Below are 17,532 nucleotides of genomic sequence, written 5' to 3'. Positions count from 1 at the left end.
TCACTAGACTCACAAAAATCTCTTTATAAACTGAAAACTTGTCTTTACAATATCAAAAGCCTGTGGTGACTGCATTTAGTATCTTTGACCTGTCTTCTTGATTATTTTCTCCAAATAGCGCATATCTGGAGCTTAGTCAAGCATGTTTTTATAATTTACTTTGATTAGACTAACCACGCAGCAAAGTACAGCAAATTCTCTACTTAAAACATACACACAATCACACACACAAAACAAATGCAACTCTTGCTTGCTGTCCTTGAAAATGAACAATAAAATAAAATACATATTAGCCAAAGATTTTTTTTTATTATTATTATTTATCCTAATACTGCCAGTTCTAAAACAAAGCAGTTGGAGGGAGAAATTTAGTAACTTTGATTTGTCCCAAGATACATTTTTTTACACTGAGGTCCTATTCCTGACAGTAAGCACATGTGACCTGTTCTAAAAAAAGGATATTTTCCACTTCTTGCACAACTGGAGCAGATATAAACATCAGCCGGTGCAAACTGCACATCAGAACTCAAAGGAAATTAAAACACACACATATGCTTAAGTAAATTCCACAAATAGCAATAACCAGGAAAAGGAAATCTCCAGTAATACACAAAACCAAGGCTTAGGATCCCACTTTAATCAAGTTTTCAATCTAATTATACCTCCAAACTAATTTACATAATAAATTCTGAACATCTGCAAGTTTTAAAGCACCTCAATTTTGTCTCTTTTGCTTCAGGTATTTTGCTTCTGATACCATACGTTTTAGTTACTGCTAAGAAGAGGGAGAAAAAAAAGTTGCTATTGTGCCAAAATTCTACAAGAATCAATACTCCTTAGTAACATGTGCTAGGCATCATGCTAAGCACCTTTGATATACTTTATTTCAGTTTTAAAACTCCTACCAACCATACTAACCACCACCCATCTGTCAGTCTGTCATACTGTGATGGCCTGCATGTTGCTAGGATGCTGGACTATTTGCCACTGGTATTTCAAAATACCCACAGGGTCACCCGTGGTGGACAAGTTTCAGCAGAGCTTCCAGACTAAGACAGACTAGAAGGATAAGCCTGGAAATCTACTTCCAAAAATTAGCCAACAAAAACATTACAGATCACAACAGAACGTTGTCTGCCTTGCTTGCTTTGGACACATCATCAGGAGGAGGATATCATGTTTGGTGAAGTGAGGGCTGGTGAGGGAGACCCTTGGTAGATGGCTTGGCACAACTGTCACAACGGACTTGAACATACTGGTGGTTGTGAGAATGACAAAGGACCAGGCAACGTTTTGTTCTGTTGTAGGTAAGGTCACCATGAGTCACAGCTGACTGGACGGCAGCTAAATGCAACAATCAATTCTAAGAAAAGGGTTCTCTATTACTCCCATTTCAGAGGTAAAGAAACTGAGACTCCAAGAGGCTAAGTGTCTTAAACACTAACATAGTGGTTAAGTGGCCAAGCCATGGGAAGCCCCAAGCATATCTGGCACACAGCATTTTAGCACAGCTTCCTTTAAACCTGTCCACAGGTGCCCTGTCTCTACCACCACAAGGTGACTGTAGAGCACAAGGAAGATCTGGGAGTCTGGTAAGAAGTTTAAAAAGACAAATAAAAACCTTAAAAGTCTACCTTAAGATTACATCCTCCAAGGCATCTAATATTTTACTTAATGTGGAAAAACATACTCAGTAACTACTTAACCTTCAAGGCCAAAGGCAAATACCCCTATTCGTCTACAAGGCTGTCGCTCCAATTCCCTTTCCTCTATTAAATTCCTACCGCTGATGCCCATCTCCCCACAGTGATCCCACTGGCTTGTATGGCCAGCTGGATCCACGTGCTCTCTTTCCCTCACCCTATTGGGAGTTCAGGGGGGAGGTATACACCTTTGAATTCCCCACACTCATGCACAGCAGTACACAGACGAGTGGACAACAGCATGGGACTAGAGCCGGATTGCCATGGTGTAAAACCAGGCCCCATCTACTTGCTACGCCTCAGTTTCCTTATCTGTAAAACGAGAATATAAAAACGTATACCCCCCAGGCTGAAGTGAGAATTAACCAAGTCAAGATAAGTCAAATACTTAGAACAGTGTCTGGCACACAGTAAGCACTATATTAGCATTGCATGTTTTTAAAATTATAATTAATATCATTATTGGTTTTTATTATTACTTATGCAAATGTTACAAAGATTACATTAACACATAAAAACACTTAGAACAGGGACTGGAATATAATATGCGCTCAGTTAATATTAGCTACCATTATTGGCATCAATTTGCACCTAAAACCACTGCTGTCGCATCGATTCTGACTCATAGTGACTCTATAGGACAGAGTAGAACTGGCCCATAGGTTTCCAAGGAGCTGCCGATAGATTCAAACTGCCAGCCTTTTGGTTAGCAGCCAAACACTTAACCGCTGCACCACAGTGAATGTCAATTTTTATGTATGTGTTGACAGCAAAACTGCCATTTTTTTTAACAACCATGAAGAAATGTTATGTGTTCAATCAAAAATATAAAATGCAAAGATGTATCTGAACAGTCGCTTGAAAGGAAAGCAAAAAAGTGTTTACTGAAATTGGGGGAATCTTATTGCACAATATTTGCCTTAGAAAAGAAAGCCAGAGTCAACCAAACAAAAACACTTTTCCTGAATGTCAGAGTTCATTGCTAAGTAATAAAAGAAATAACAAGAAGAACAACATCCGCTAGTGTTTACTGAGAGCTATATGTCAAGTACCATGTTAGAACTTCTCCATGATCAAAGCCACAGTGAGTATCCCTAAGACCACGGGGAGGCACGCCCCATTCACCAGGTGAAGAAACTGAAGTTAGAGGTCACTCAGCCTTCCCAAGGTCACCCAGCTAGTTAGGGGCAGACGGTGACTCCAGAACCATGCTCTTAATCCCTCTGCTAACGGGTCCCTCCGAAATGGACAGACCAGAAATATCCAAAAAGCTTTCTGAAACCAAAAAAATGATTGACTGTTTCGTTTTGCCAAGAATAGATTATTATTTCATAAAAGAGAGGGCATTTTTAATATAAACAAAGGAGGGAAAAATCTCAGCATAAATCCAAGAAATGACAGCTGGCTTTATAACTGTTTGTGTGTGTGTATGTGTGTGTGTGTGTGTGTGTGTGTGTGTGTGTGTGTGTGTCATGATCGTCTTTATCTTTCTCATTTTACTACAAACCTGGGAAAACTTCACCACACATCTCTCTGAGTCAGCACTGGGGAACCACTGCTCGATCCTGTCTTGCCGTTATAAACCTAATATTCACTTTTACTCCCATTTCTAATTTGCAAAGAGTTAAATAACAGCTGCCTAAAACAATACGAAAACATTGTGAAGGGAAGAAATTAGAATTAAATTAAACCAGTCCTCCAGTCCGTCCAGTAAAAAGGCATTAGCAACTACAAAGCCACAAAATACACCACCAAGTAAACCGAAGAACTGTGAGGCGTAAATATGTTACTGTGCTTTAAAATGTTCTTTTAAGGCCAAAAAGACATACAGAGAGTTGCTTAGCTGCAAGCAGCTCTTTCAACAATTCCAAATTTGTTTCCCTGACTGTGCCGACCCATGGAACTCTAGGCACGCTTGTGATCTTCAGCACTTTTCCTCTGGCACCACCATTCAGAACTTACTCCCGGGAGAGCACACAAAGGTTTCAAAACCCTTCTTGGGGAAACCAAAGTATAAACAATTCTTCATTTAGAACCTTCTCTCCTAAGGAGCCCTTAAGAGCCCTGGTGGTGCAGTGGTTAAAGTGATCAACTGCTAACCGAAAGGTCGGCGGCCTGAAACCACCAGCGGTTCCATAGGACAAAGATGTGGTAGTCTGCTTCCACAGACACTTACAGCCTTCGAGACCCTATGGGGTCACTACTCATCGGAACTGACTTGAAGGCAATGGGTTTGGTATTTTTTTTTGGTTTTAAGGAGCCCTAGGGGCACAAACGATTAAGTGCTTGGTTGCTAACCCAAAGGCTGGCATCTCAAACCCACCCAGCGACTATGTGGGAGAAGGACCTGGCGATCTGCTTCTGTAAAGACTATAGCCAAGAAAACCCTATGTGGCATTTCTACTCTCTCTCATGTGGTCACTGTAAGTCGAAAATGACAGCACCCAACAACAACTCCTAGAGTGTCATCTTCACGTGACACAACCTTATCAGTCAATATGACCAAAACGAGGTTCATATAAATCAAAACCCAGCAACTTTACATTCCTAAAAGCACGGAGGTCTAGGTTAGGAATGAAACGTGTGTTCCCTCATAAAACAGTTCATATCTGGGCTTAACCAAAATAAAACCAAACCCGTTGCCATCAAGTCAATTCCGACTTGTAGCAACCCTATAGGACAAAGTAGAACTGCCTCACAGGGTTTCCAAAGAGTGGCTAGTGGACTTGAACTGCCAACCTTTGGGTTGGCAACCCTGTTCTTAACCACTGCTCCACCAGGGCTCCAACCAAAATAAAGAGCATAAAAATTCCTCTTTGGAGAGACCTCGTGGATACCTATTTTGAAAGGAACACAATGTTAAGTGCAAATACAAAAACCAAACACCTTATTCTGAGTTGGGTACTGACAGAGAGAGCAACAACATACCCAACATACTCAAACAACAAACATTTACAGAGCCCCTTCTCTGTGTCAGGCATAGTTCTGAAACAGGGACAGTTTTGCACCCAGGGGACATTTTGCAATGTCTGGAGACATTTTTTGGTTTTGTTACAGTAGGGGGTAGAGCGGGGGTGCTAATGGCCTCTTACAGGTATAGGCCAAGGATACTGGTAAATAATCTGCAAAGCAGAAAACACACCCACGCACACACACACAAAGAATTACCCAGTCCAGAAATGTCAATAGTGCCAAGGTTGAGAGAACACGTTGTAGGCTCTGGGTTTATATCAGTGAATAAGTAACACACAGGAATCCCTGCTCTCTGGAGCTCGCACCTAGTGGAGAGGGACATCATAATAAACATACTGGAATACTACACAGTAGGTTAGAATATAAGTACTATAGGAAAAACAGAGCAGGGCAACCAAGACTGAGAGTGTGGATAGAGAGCAACTGTAAACAGCGCCGTCTGGGTCGGGCTGATGGGGATGACATTTAAAAAAAGACTTGAAGTTGGAGAGGGACTGAGCACTGTGGCTCTCTGTGGAAAGGACTTCAGGCAGAGCAAACAGCAAGTGCAACATACAAAGGCCCTGAGGGAGGGTTCTGGAGTGTTCTAGGAACAGCCAGGAGGCCGGCCTGGCCAGAGCAGGAGAGATGACATCAGAGCTGACCAGGAGCTGACCATATAGACTGCCTTGTGCCATTTTAAGGACCTTGGGTTTTACTCTGAGAAACAGGAGCCATCTGAGGGTTATTTAATACAGGGTTTCTCAGTCTCAGTGATGTTGACAATTTAGTGCCTGACAATCCTTTGTTGTGGGGTGCCTTTCTGTGCACTGTGGGATGTTTAGCAGCATCCCTGCCCTCTACCCACAAGAGATCAGGAGCTACCCGATTCTATGTGACAACCAACGTCTCCAGACATTGCTAGATGTCACCCCTGGTTGAGAGCCAGTTTTAATAAGAACACTGGGCCTGTGGTGAGGAAAATCCACTGAAGGCAGGTGAGGTAGAAGGCAGGACACCAGGTAAGAGACCACTGCGATAATCCAGGAGGGAGCTCACGATGGCTTGGACCAGAGTATCAGTAGAGGAGCTGGTGGGAAGTGGGCAGACTCTGGACATATTTTCAACTCCAATGGGACAAACCAGAGGATACAATGGAAAGACAGGGTGGCCATAGCAGTCTTAATCTTTCAATTTCAACCTTTTCCTACCAAGACCTACCAAAAAGTAAGGTGCCCTGGTGAAGACCTAAGGCAAAAAGCAACGAGAAGGCCCTGAACAACGTGCAGCCCTTGTAAAGTTGCACAACAGATGTCAATGACAATACACTGGAAAACAGTATAGGGAAATTTTGCCAACCCCATATATTTAGTCACAGATTTTATTTAACTGGTTTATTTCAAACAGTGTGTATCTGCTCCACATACAAGTTCTGCAACAACTTTTTTAATTTCTCCTTCCTCTCTGTATCAGTTCTGTCCTGCACATGTTTCTGGCCTCAACGTGTGAAGCCATTTCTTCCCACGTACCTACGCTCCTCCTTACACACACTTGTTAGCTACGGAGTATGCTCACCAGTACAAGTCATTTTTTGCTGACTCTGAAAAAGAACAGGTCCAAATCCTTCAACCTGAGTTTCGTGGCATCCATTTGTGTTTTTCCAGATGGCGTTTTCCTCACACTCTCGAATCGATTTTATATATCAGCTATCATCAAAAATGTTCCAAACAGTCCAATTAATTCATTTTTTTTTTCCCCAGGACTCAACTCAACACACACTCGCTCCCTCGTTCTGGCCATGTAAGCATTTGCTCATAGAAGCAAAATCAGGGACTGCTCAGTAAAACACTGGTCCCTTCAGCCAAATGCAGATAAAGCCCCGATAAGCATAACCAACAATACCCTTTATACAGTTTTACTCAAAACCACCAGCTCCCAACACACACAATCTATGCTCACACACAAAACAGTCATTATGAAGTGAAACCACCAGCTAAAGAATGGTTTTAGGCTTCTCACTGCAGAGGGTGCTTCCTTTCAATCTCTGGTGCGCCTCTGCAAAGAAGCTGCTCAGCAATGCACTCAGTGGGTGCCCTGGTCCCATTTTCTTCCCCAACTGGGTTTCAGAGTCCTGCCACAGCCCAAAAAGAAACAAATCTTGCCCTAGCTTGCCGTTAGAGCAAGTAGTAGCCCCACACTCTCCAAATGAAGATTACACACCTCACTCCTGATCTCATCTTTCTCTTCATTCACCCTGATTTCTGGGCCCTCTCCCCTACCAGGCCCCACCCACAGTGAGGGGTGGGGCAAGAAGGTTGGAAATGGGTGCAGGAGCACAGCTGAAAGCTTCCAGTCACAGCCTTACCTTATTGCACAACACAGGGGGGGTGGAAGTAAACCCTTCTCTGCCATCACAGCCTCAATTGATCATCCTCCCTCTTGGTAAACATTGGAAATGAGAAGTCCAAGGGGTTCAGTATGGCCACAAAAAAAAAAAAAAGAACCAAACCCAGTGCTTTTGAGTCGATTCCAACTCATAGCAACCCTACATAGGACAGAGTAGAACTGCCCCATAGAATTTCCAAGGAGTGCCTGGCGGATTCGAACTGCAGACCCTTTGGTTAGCAGCCATAGCACTTAACCACTACCCCACCAGGGTTTCCAGAATGGCCATGGGGCAAAGAAAAAGGATGATACCCAACCCATTCCCCCATACCAGTAGAAAGAAGGTAGCAAAGGCGGGCAGTGCAAAGGGAACGGGCACAAGAGGTAGTGAGACCTCAGGCCAGCAGGTATCTCCACTCCTCTCCTGGAAAGTTTCTGAAGTGCACAGAGAATTGAACGCCTGCCGCTGCCGGGAAAGGGACACTCCCAATAAACCCCTCCAGGGAAGACGTGGATTTGAACAGGACTCTACTTCTAGTAAAGCAAATCTCACTTGCTTTGTAAAGTAAGTCTCACTTACTTTGGACATGTTATCGAGAGGGACCAGTCCCTGGAGAAGGACATTATGCTTGGTAAAGTAGACGGTCAGCAAAAAAGAGGAAGACCCTCGACGAGATAGATTACACAGGGGCTGCAACAAGAGCTCAAACACAACAAGGATCGTGAGGATGGCGCAGGACTGGGCAGTGTTTCCTTCTATTGTACATAGGGTCGCTATGAGTCGGAGCCGACCGGACCGACCCTAACAACGACAATTTCCAGAGAGCTTAACCTGGAGGAGGGGACGTGCCACCCGCTGCCCCGGGGGCCCGCGCTCAGGCTCCCGTGGTCAAGCAGGTGAAAGGCGGGCCCAGGCAGAGCTCACCTGGAGAAGGTCAGGGGCGGGTTTTCCCAGAGGGGCCGGGCTCCTAAAAGGCGACTAGAGAAGAGCTAATAGCTCCCCCCGACCGTCCCGTCTCAATCCCCCAAGCTCTCCCTCTCAGAGCCCTCGGCCCGCTGGAATCTTCAGAAAAGGGGTTCACCAGAAACTCTTTTTCTCCCCTCTTCCCACAGCGACAGCGTCCCAGCCTGCCCTCCTCCTCCCCCACCTCCGCGCCGGATCGCTCCCCAGCCCCCACCCGGTCTCCGCAGCTGGCATCCCCAGACGAGGGTCCCCGCGCCTGGGCGCGACATCCCCGGCGGACCGCGGCGCTCCCAAGTGCGCTCGGGCGGAGCCCCCTAGATGCGTACGGGCCGAGCCGGCGCGCTCCTCAGCTGTGGGGGGCAGTTCGCCCTCTGCCCCGGGGCAAGGGCACGGGGTCCTTGTCCCAGAGCCCGAGCGACCGGATCTCCACGCCCCTGGATGGAAGGCGCGGGGCCCCCCAGCTGTCCGTCGCGCCTCCCTCCAGCTGTCACCACTCACCTGCTCTTCAGAGGTTGACTTTTGAGTTCGTAGTAGGTTTTGGGCTCTTCATGAAACTCCTCCCCGACTTCGAAATCCGGCACGATTCCCGATTCCGACTGCATGGCTCCCGCTTCTCGTCTTTCCACTATTTGAAAGTGAGACTAGAGCCTGGAGCGGAGGAAAGGTGGCCGGGCCTGGCTCCCCCGAGCCGTGCGCCCCCGCGCAGTGCCAAGCTCAAGAGAGCTCGCCGCGCGCGCCGCCCGCCCCGTGCGCGGCTAGTTTACACTCGCACCCGGGAGGGAGGGCTGGCGGCCGAACGTGGCCTGGGATCTGTAGTTCTGCCCGGGCGGGGCATTCCCGGCTCGCCAGGGGAGCCGCTCCTGCGAAAACTACAACTCCCAGAAGGCCAGGCGGGGGGAAAGGCAACGTGGTGGACACTGCGAGTGCAACTCTTGTTTGCATTCATTGTCAAAGTCAGCTGGTCTTTTCCCTCCTCTCCGTTGCTTCAAGGGTACAGACTTAGCTATTTAATATTAATAAGAACGCACTCAGCCTGGCTCTCCCACCGTCACTCCTCGTCCCGCGCATACATTTGCGAGGCCACGAGGAGTCCTTATTAAACATAATAATAATATTAATACAGAAGAGTTTTGGCACTAGGAAGTTTTAGCATTCAAGCCTGCCTTAAAATAAAAGTACTTCTTACCAGCCTGCATGCTTCCCTGGGCTGCTGCGACGAATCAACTTGACCTCGAACTGAAACAGAGTGGAGAAACTTTCCCTCACTTTGAAATTAAAACATTATGGTAGAAACTGTTCTTGTGTGTTCCTTTTCTATAACAGCCTGCGCTTTAACAGTAAATTTATCTAGCTGAGTGGCTGTGTCCCTTTTATCCAATCAGCCACTTCCAATCTAAAGCAGTACTTTAATTCAGTTAATTTAAGAAGACACGAAGTTGAAAGAACAGCTCCGTCGCTGCTTTTTTCAGTTGGCCAGGAGTTCAAGTAAGAATGTCCTAATGTTTCAGGAGTGGAGTTGTAGGATACATAAACCATGTCAGTGTCAATCTCTGCTGGAACTTCCTAGCACTCACTTAAGTAACAAAAATAACAGGCACTTGGGTACAGCTCATTTGTACTTCCAGACCTTTCTTCTAATTAGTTCCAGTAGGACGTGTTCTTTCTGTTGAAAGTATCCTAGGCGTCAAGGAGGCAGTATAGAGTTAGAGAGTGACATTTAAAGTTAAAAGACTCAGAGCCGAATCCCAAATCCTGCTGTGAAGCACTGTGTGATCCTGGGCAAATCACTTGATTCCTAGAAGCCTCAATTTCTTCATCTATAAAAGAAGAGATTGTAAAACCTGTTTTAGAAGGTGTTACAGGGCCAAATGCAAGAGAAAGTGATTAGTAATCTGTCAAAATGCTGCTCAATGGTAATTCTTTTATTAATTAGGTCCTGATCATTGTCATTTCAGACTACTGTTTCATCTTTGTGTTTGTTCTTTCAGTAGTAATAAACTTAATGATCATCATAGGAGAAAAACCTAAAGAGGCTAAACTAATCAGGCATCTCCCAGGAGTTACTCTTTTGCCTATTTTGCCTTGAGATGAAGCATTTTAATATTAAATCAGAAAAGATCTCCGGGGGGACAGAGACAACATGGTGCCATAGACAGATGTACCATGGTGACCTTCTGCAGCAAAGACCCAAAAAACTAAGTAAAACAGATACAAGCATCAATCCTGGAACCCTAAGCATCAAATGAAGGGACAAAGAACTAGATCAAACACCAAATGGAAAAAGAAACGGAGGGAAAACAGAACGATGAGAGATATGGAGTGGAGGTCCCCTACCAACTAATACAGCACAGCATTGCCACCTTAGAACAGCCAGCAAGGACCCCAGACCAGGATTACAGAAAGGCAACTTCACAGAACTCCCAACAGGAGACAGAGCACCCAGTAACCGCAGAAACATGCTTTCCCAAACCTCATCCTTCTGCTCTGTATGCCACCTCCACTCTTTCCCCCTGGGCTACGCCACGTCACTCAGTTAGAGAAACACCAGCCCACTGCCACTCCAGGTCCATCCGCCCCCATCCACTGGCTCCTGCTGCTCCTTTTTTTCCCCTTTCTTCCTTTTCTTTCTCTCTCCCACCTAGCCCCATATGCCATCTCTAGATCTTCCTGATGGGCCATGCTGCACTACTTGGCTAGAGAGCCAGTGGCCCACTGCCACCCCAGGCCTACCCTGCACCCACCTGCCACCTCCTGCTGTGCCATTTTATTCCCTTTCTTTCTCCATCCCACATATCCCTGTACATAACCTCCCGTCCCTTCCAACCAGCTCTCAGGTCCGTCCTGCTCCTACTCACCGGACCCCACTGTGCCACCAGTTTTTTAAATTAGTTTTTATATATTTTTTTTCCTCTTCATTCTCTTTCTTACTTTCCTTTTTCCTTCCCACCTAGCCTGTACAACACCTCTCCCCTCTGCCATGGAACCCTGTTATACCACTGTGGGTATTGAGCCAATGACCTGGCATTGCCCTGGGTCCACATCACTCCCGCCTGCTGACCCCTCCCATGCAGCCAATTTTTTTCCTTCTCATTATTTTCTTTCATTTCTTTTCCCTTCCCGCTTAGCCCCATTAGACATCAGTTCTCCCTTTCAGCCAGCCCTGTGGTCACCCCACCCCCACTCACTGGCCCCCAACACACACCATTTTTTTAATTTACTTTTATTTTTTTAATCTTATATTTCTCTCTCTCTCTCTTTCTTCCTTGTCTTTCTTTCTCCCACCTAGCCCTGTACACCACCTCCCCCGCCTTCCAGCTGGACCCTGCAGCACGACCATGGCTAGAGAGCCACTGGCACACAAGACAGACACTGCCCCAGTCCACCCATGCCAACCTGAGGCTTCCACCATTAAGCCAATTTTTTTTTCCTTTTTCTTTCTTTTCTTTCTCTCTCCCACCTACCCAGTATGTCACATCCCCTCACTTCCCACTGGCCCATGGGTCCGCCCCAACCCCCAATGGCTGGCACCACTTCATCACCATTTCTTTTCTTTTTTCTATCCTTTCCTCCCTTTTCTCCCCCCTCAGCCCCATATGCCACCTTTGCAACCCTCTGTCCCCCACTGTGCCACCATGGCTACAGAGTACATGACACACAATTTGCTGCACACAGTGCCCGCACCACCTCTCCCCTTCTGCCACTCAATGAACTGCTGAATGGAGGCAAGTGAACTCACACCACTCCCTGTTTCACACCCCCACCTATCTGGTGAGGGGCTGTAAATGCTATCACACTGCTAGACAAACATCAGGGGCAGACAGCACCTGCCCAGTCTGCCTTCAGCCAACTTGCCAAACCAGTGTACAGTGAAATGGGCTCACCCCGCCTGCGGCTGTCCTGCCTGCACAGACAAAACAGGAAGATATAGCGCCCATGGATGAGAAAGCAGCAAAACACGCTTGGCTCGCCCACCCTGACATAACAGAACAAGACAAAATAGTAGGATGAAATAAGCAAATATACAATCAATAAATAAAGAAAATAATACCTTAATGTCTCAGAGACAACAAACAATATCAGAACATATCAAAAAGCAGGACAAGATGGCTCCAGCAAGTGACCAAAATAAAGAATCAGATGGCCTTTTGGTAGAAGAAAAGACAGTGGAACTACATGATATGGAATTCAAAAGACAAGTATTTAGGGCTCTCCAAGAAATTAGGAAAGAGATCAAGGAAAACACAGACAAACCCAATTAAAACACTGCAAAAATCAAGGAAAACTCAGACAAAGCAATAGAAGAATCCAGGAAAGTAATACAAGAATGAAATGTCAAAATAAATAAAAAGAAATTATACAAAAATGGCAACTAGAAATCTAAAAGATAAACAAGAAAATTTCAGACATGGGAGACTCAATAGAATGTCTTTGGAACAAATATGAAACAATGGAAGACAGAATCAGTGAGATTAAAGACAAACCAAGGACACCACTTTGAGGGAAAATCAGAGAAAAGAATGAAGAAAAATGAAGAAAACCTAAAAATTATGTGGGACACAATCAAGAGCAAAAATTTACACCCATTCGAAGTTCCAGAGTAGGGGGAGAAAATAGAAAACACACAGAGAAGATTGTTGAAGATTTGCTGGCAGAAAACTTCCTAAATATCACGAAAGACAAAAGGCTGACCCTCCAAGAAGTTCCAAGAACCACATATAGGATACACACCAAAAGAAAATCACCAAAACATATCATAATCACACTTGCCAAAATTAAAGACAAAGAAAGAATCCTGAAAGCAGCTTGAGGAAAACAAAAAGTCACTTACAAAGAGGAAACAATGAGGCTAAGCTCTGATTATACTCAGCAGAAACTATGCAGGCAAGAAGGCAGTGGGATGACATATATAAAACCTTGAAAGAAAAAACCACCAACAAAGAATTATATATCCTACAAAACTCTCTCTCAAATACGAGCATAAGTCAAAAAGTATTGCTACTAGAGTTCCAGTTCATATATCAACAGGTTTATTCAAACAAAATGTGTTTAAACATACCTTTGCAATCTGTGGATGGTGACAGACTAGTTCTCTCGGTAATACACTTGTCTTACTCTCATTACGGTGCCTTCAAAAAAAAAACTAAAAAGGGATACTTTTTGTGCCATGGAAAAAAATGATTTTGTGGTCAGAACTAATGTTAAATTTTTAACAAAACTCAAGTGGACATCCTCCCAAATCATTGAAGCTTTGCAACAAGTTTATCAGAATGCTGCCCCATATAAAATAACAGTTTTTAGATGGATCAAGCATTTTAAGGAAGGTCAAGGAGACCTCAAAGATGAACCAAGAGAAGCAAGACTGCTCAGAAGGTTACGGTGACTGTTTTTTGGGATTCCAAAGGAGTAATCTTGACAGATTTTCTCGAAGGACAGAGAATGATCGCAAGGGCTTGATATGAAGAAGTTTTAAGAAAATTGAAAACTGCAGTGTTAAGAAAAAGACCAAGTTTTCCAACCACAATAATCCACTTCCTAATTCTTTGAGGGTAGCAAGGGCTGTCCTACGAGAATTTCATTGAGAACCCTTACTCCATCCACCCTACAACCCTGATCTTGCCCTTCAGACTTTTTTTTGTTCCCAAAATTCAAATGGCATTTAAAAGTAACATGATTGAGGATGCCAAAACTACCGTTTTGATGTGGCATAAGTTGAAGAGCTCAGAATTCTCCAGGGAAGGGTTAAAGAGATGGAAACACTGCCTTCAGAAGTGTATAGAAATAGATGGAGGATATGCTGAGAAACAGTAGCTTCACATTTTGATATTTTTGTTTAATAAAAGTTTCTATGATTTTGTAGCAATATTTTTGACTTACCCTAGTACAATGGTGAAATTAGGACATTTCCAGATAAACAGAAATTAGAGGAACTCATAAAAACCAAACCAAACTTACAGGTAATATTAAAGTGAGTCCTTCAGTTAGAGAGCTGACAACATCCAGCAACAACCAGAGTCTAGGACATAGGACAGAATAATCTAGATATCAATGTAGGTAAAGAACTCTCAATAACAAAACAAAGTTTAGAGGTTTTAAACAGGGAAACAGAGCCATCAACCTGTAAATGATGACAATGTCAAAATAATAAGAGGGGTAATAAACCATGCAGGTATAGGACTTTCAAATGGAGAGGAAGTCAAGGTGATATCAAGTAACAAAAGACTGGCATGCATTGTTCAAAGTTAGGAGGGTAAGTGTAAATTTCAAGGTAATCAATAATAAAAGAACAAAAATAATACAAGAATAAAAAGAAAGTTAACAAACCTGCTCATCAGAAAAAAAAAAAGAAGAAGAAACATAAAGACTCAGTAAACACAAACTCAATAATAACAAAAAAGAAAGGAAAGAAAATCCATAAACAAAAGGAAGTCAGCACAGGAAAATGAGGGGAAAATAGACAATGTCAGCAACATAAAAAAAGAAAGCACAATGATATGATAGAAATAAGCTCATACCTACTGAAAATCACACTGAATGTAAATGGCTAAAATGCACCAGTCAAGAGACAGAGAGTGGCAGAATGGATTAAAAAAAAAAAATAGACCCATCAATATGTTGTTCACAAGAGACACACCTTAGACACAAAGTCATAAATTTATTAAAAATCAAAGAATGGAAAAAATATATCAAGCAAAAGATAACATAAAAATGCAGGAGTGGCAATACTAATCTCAGATAAAACAGACATTAAGGCAAAATCAGCCATAAAAGACAAGGAAGGACATAATATAATGATTAAAGGGACAATCCACCAACAAGACATAACTAATAAATATATACGCACTCAATGACAGGGCCCCAAAAGACATGAAACGAACTCTAACAGCACTGAAAAAGAGAAATAGATAGTTCCACCATAATAGTAGGAGACTTCAACATACTACCCTCAGTAAAACACAGAACATCTAGAAAGAAATTTAACAGACATACAGGAAATCTGAAGGCCAAAATCGAACAACTGGACCTCACAGATAAATAGAACACTCAACCCCACAGCAGCAAGGTATGCATTGTTTTCCAATGCACATGGAACATTCTCTAGAACAAACCATATTTTAGGCCACAAAGCAACACTCAATAAAATCAAAACATCGAAATAATACAAAGCATTCTCTCTGATCACAATGCCATAAAAATAGAAATCAATAACAGGGAAAGCAAGAATAAAAAATCAAATACATGGAAACTGAATAACACCCTGCTTAAAAACAACTGGATAACAGAGGAAATAAAAAGATTCCTAGAATCAAATGAGAATAAAAACATCTCGTACCGAAACCTTTGGGACAGCAAAGGCAGTGCTCAGAGGTCAATTTATAGCAATAACTGTACACATCAAAAAAAAAGAACAGGCCAAAATCAAAATGTTAGCCCTACAACTCAAACAAACAGAGAAGAGCAAAGGAAGCCCACAGCCACCAAAAGAAAGGAAACAATAAAGATTGGAACAAAAATAAATAAAATAGAGAAGAGAAAATCTGTAGAATCAACTAGACCAAAAGTTGGTTCTTGGAAAAGATCAACAAAATCGACAAATCAATGGCTACACTGACAAAAGGAAAAACAGGAGAGGAAGCAAATAACCCACATAAGAAATGAGATGGTAGACATTGCAACAGACCCTACTGAAATAAAAAGGATCAAAACAGAATACTATGAAAAATTGTACCCCAACAAATTTGAGAACCTAGAGGAAATGGACAAATTTCTAGAAATACACTGCCTACATAACTAACACAAAATAAAATAGAAAACCTGAACAGATCCATAACAAATGAAGCAATTGAAGGGATAATTAAAAAAAAAAAAAAAAAAACTCCCAACAACAACAAAAAAAGCCCTGGCTCAGATGGCTTCACTGGAGGATTCTATCAAACATTAAGAGAAGAGCTTACACCAGTGCTACTTAAACTATTTCAGAGCGTAGAAAAGGAAGGAATACTCCCAAATTCATTCTATGAAGCCAGAAAAACCCTGATACCAAAACCAGGCAAAGATAACACAAAAATAGAAAATTACAGACCAATATCTCTCATGAATATAGATGCAAAAATTCTCAACAGAATTCTAACCAATAGAACTCAGTATCATATCAAAGAAAACAATATATCGCAACCAAGTGGGATTCATACTAGGTATGCAAGGATGGCCCAACATTAGAAAATCAATCAATGTAACCCACTACATAAAAAAAAAATGAAAGAATCTACTTTCCTTTCAGAGCTGTGGCCATAGCTGTGAGTATGCTTAGGCTTCAGAAGAGGCTCGCCTCCAGTGTCCTCCACTGTGGCAAGAAAAAAGTCTGGTTGGATCCCAATGAGACCAATGAAATCATCGATGCCAACTCCTTCTAGTAAATCTGGAAACTGATTAAAGATGGTCTGATCACCCACAAGCCTGTAACCATCCATTTTTGGGCTCAATGCCAGAAAAATACCTTAGCCCACTGAAAGGGCAGGCATATGGGCATAGGTAACCAAAAGGGTACTGCCAGGGCTCAGATGCCTGAGAATGTGACCTGGAAGAGGAGTATGAGAATTCTGTCCCGGCTGCTCACAAAATACCATGAATCTAAGAAGACTGACTGCCACGTGTATCACAGCCTGTGCCAGAAGGGGAACCTGTTCAAGAACAAGTGATTTTCATGGGACACATCCACAGGCTGAAGATAGACAAGGCCCGCAATAAGCTCCTGGCTGACTAGGCTGAGGCCCACAGGTCTAAGACCAAAGAAGCACGCAAGCACCGTGAGGAGCGGCTACAAACCAAGAAAGAAGAGATCATCAGCACTCTATCCAACAAGGAGGAGACCAGGAAATTAAACTGCTCCCAGTCTCTTGTCTGTACATAATGGCCTCGGCCATCATACAGATCAATCATTCAGTAAGACAAGCCTTTATCCAAAAACAAAAAATAAAGAAAAGAATCACATGATCATTTCAATTGTTGCAGAAAGGCATTTGATAAAGTCCAACAACCATTCCTGATAAAAACTCTCAGTAAAACAGGAGTAGAAGGAAATTCCTTTATGTAATAAAGGGCATCTATACAAAACCAACAGCCAATATCATTCTTGATGGACAGAGGCTGAAAGCATTCACCCTGAGAACGGGAACAAGAGAAGGATGCCCTTTATCACTACTCCTATTTAACACTGTGCTAGAAGTCCTAGCTGGAGCAATAAGGTGAGAAAGAGAAACAAAGGGCATCCAAACTGGAAAGGAAGAAGTAAATCTGTCTCTATTTGTAGATGATATGATCCTATACATAGAGAACACCAAATATTCCACAAGAGAACTACTGGAACTAATAGAAAGATTCAGCATAGTAGCAGGATACAAGATCAACATACACAAATCAGTTGGATTCCTATACACTAACAAGTTAAACTTTGAAAAGGAAATCAGGGACCAATACCATTTATAATAGTCCCTAGAAGGAGAAAATACTTAGGAATGAATCTAACCAGTG

The 17,532-nt window shown here is 43.1% G+C and overlaps 1 protein-coding gene and 1 pseudogene across 2 annotated transcripts in view; one reads left to right on the top strand and one right to left on the bottom strand.

The window, feature by feature from the left end:
- Positions 1–8,775, bottom strand: part of MITF (melanocyte inducing transcription factor) — a 276,196-nt gene extending 267,421 nt beyond the window's left edge. For both annotated transcript variants that reach the window (XM_049863081.1, XM_049863082.1), the window contains exon 1: positions 8,503–8,775. In XM_049863081.1, coding sequence (XP_049719038.1) covers positions 8,503–8,606 — 104 coding nt within the window. In that variant the 5' untranslated portion in view covers positions 8,607–8,775. The remainder of the gene's footprint in view (positions 1–8,502) is intronic.
- Positions 8,776–16,304: 7,529 nt separating this feature from the next.
- Positions 16,305–16,912, top strand: LOC126064377 (60S ribosomal protein L19-like; annotated as a pseudogene).
- The last annotated feature ends 620 nt before the right edge of the window (positions 16,913–17,532 follow it).

Source organism: Elephas maximus, chromosome 20, assembly GCF_024166365.1.
Source record: "Elephas maximus indicus isolate mEleMax1 chromosome 20, mEleMax1 primary haplotype, whole genome shotgun sequence".
Lineage (NCBI taxonomy): Eukaryota > Metazoa > Chordata > Mammalia > Proboscidea > Elephantidae > Elephas > Elephas maximus.
The sequence above is the reverse complement of the archived record's forward strand: the minus strand, read 5'-3'. Positions and strand labels throughout refer to the sequence as shown.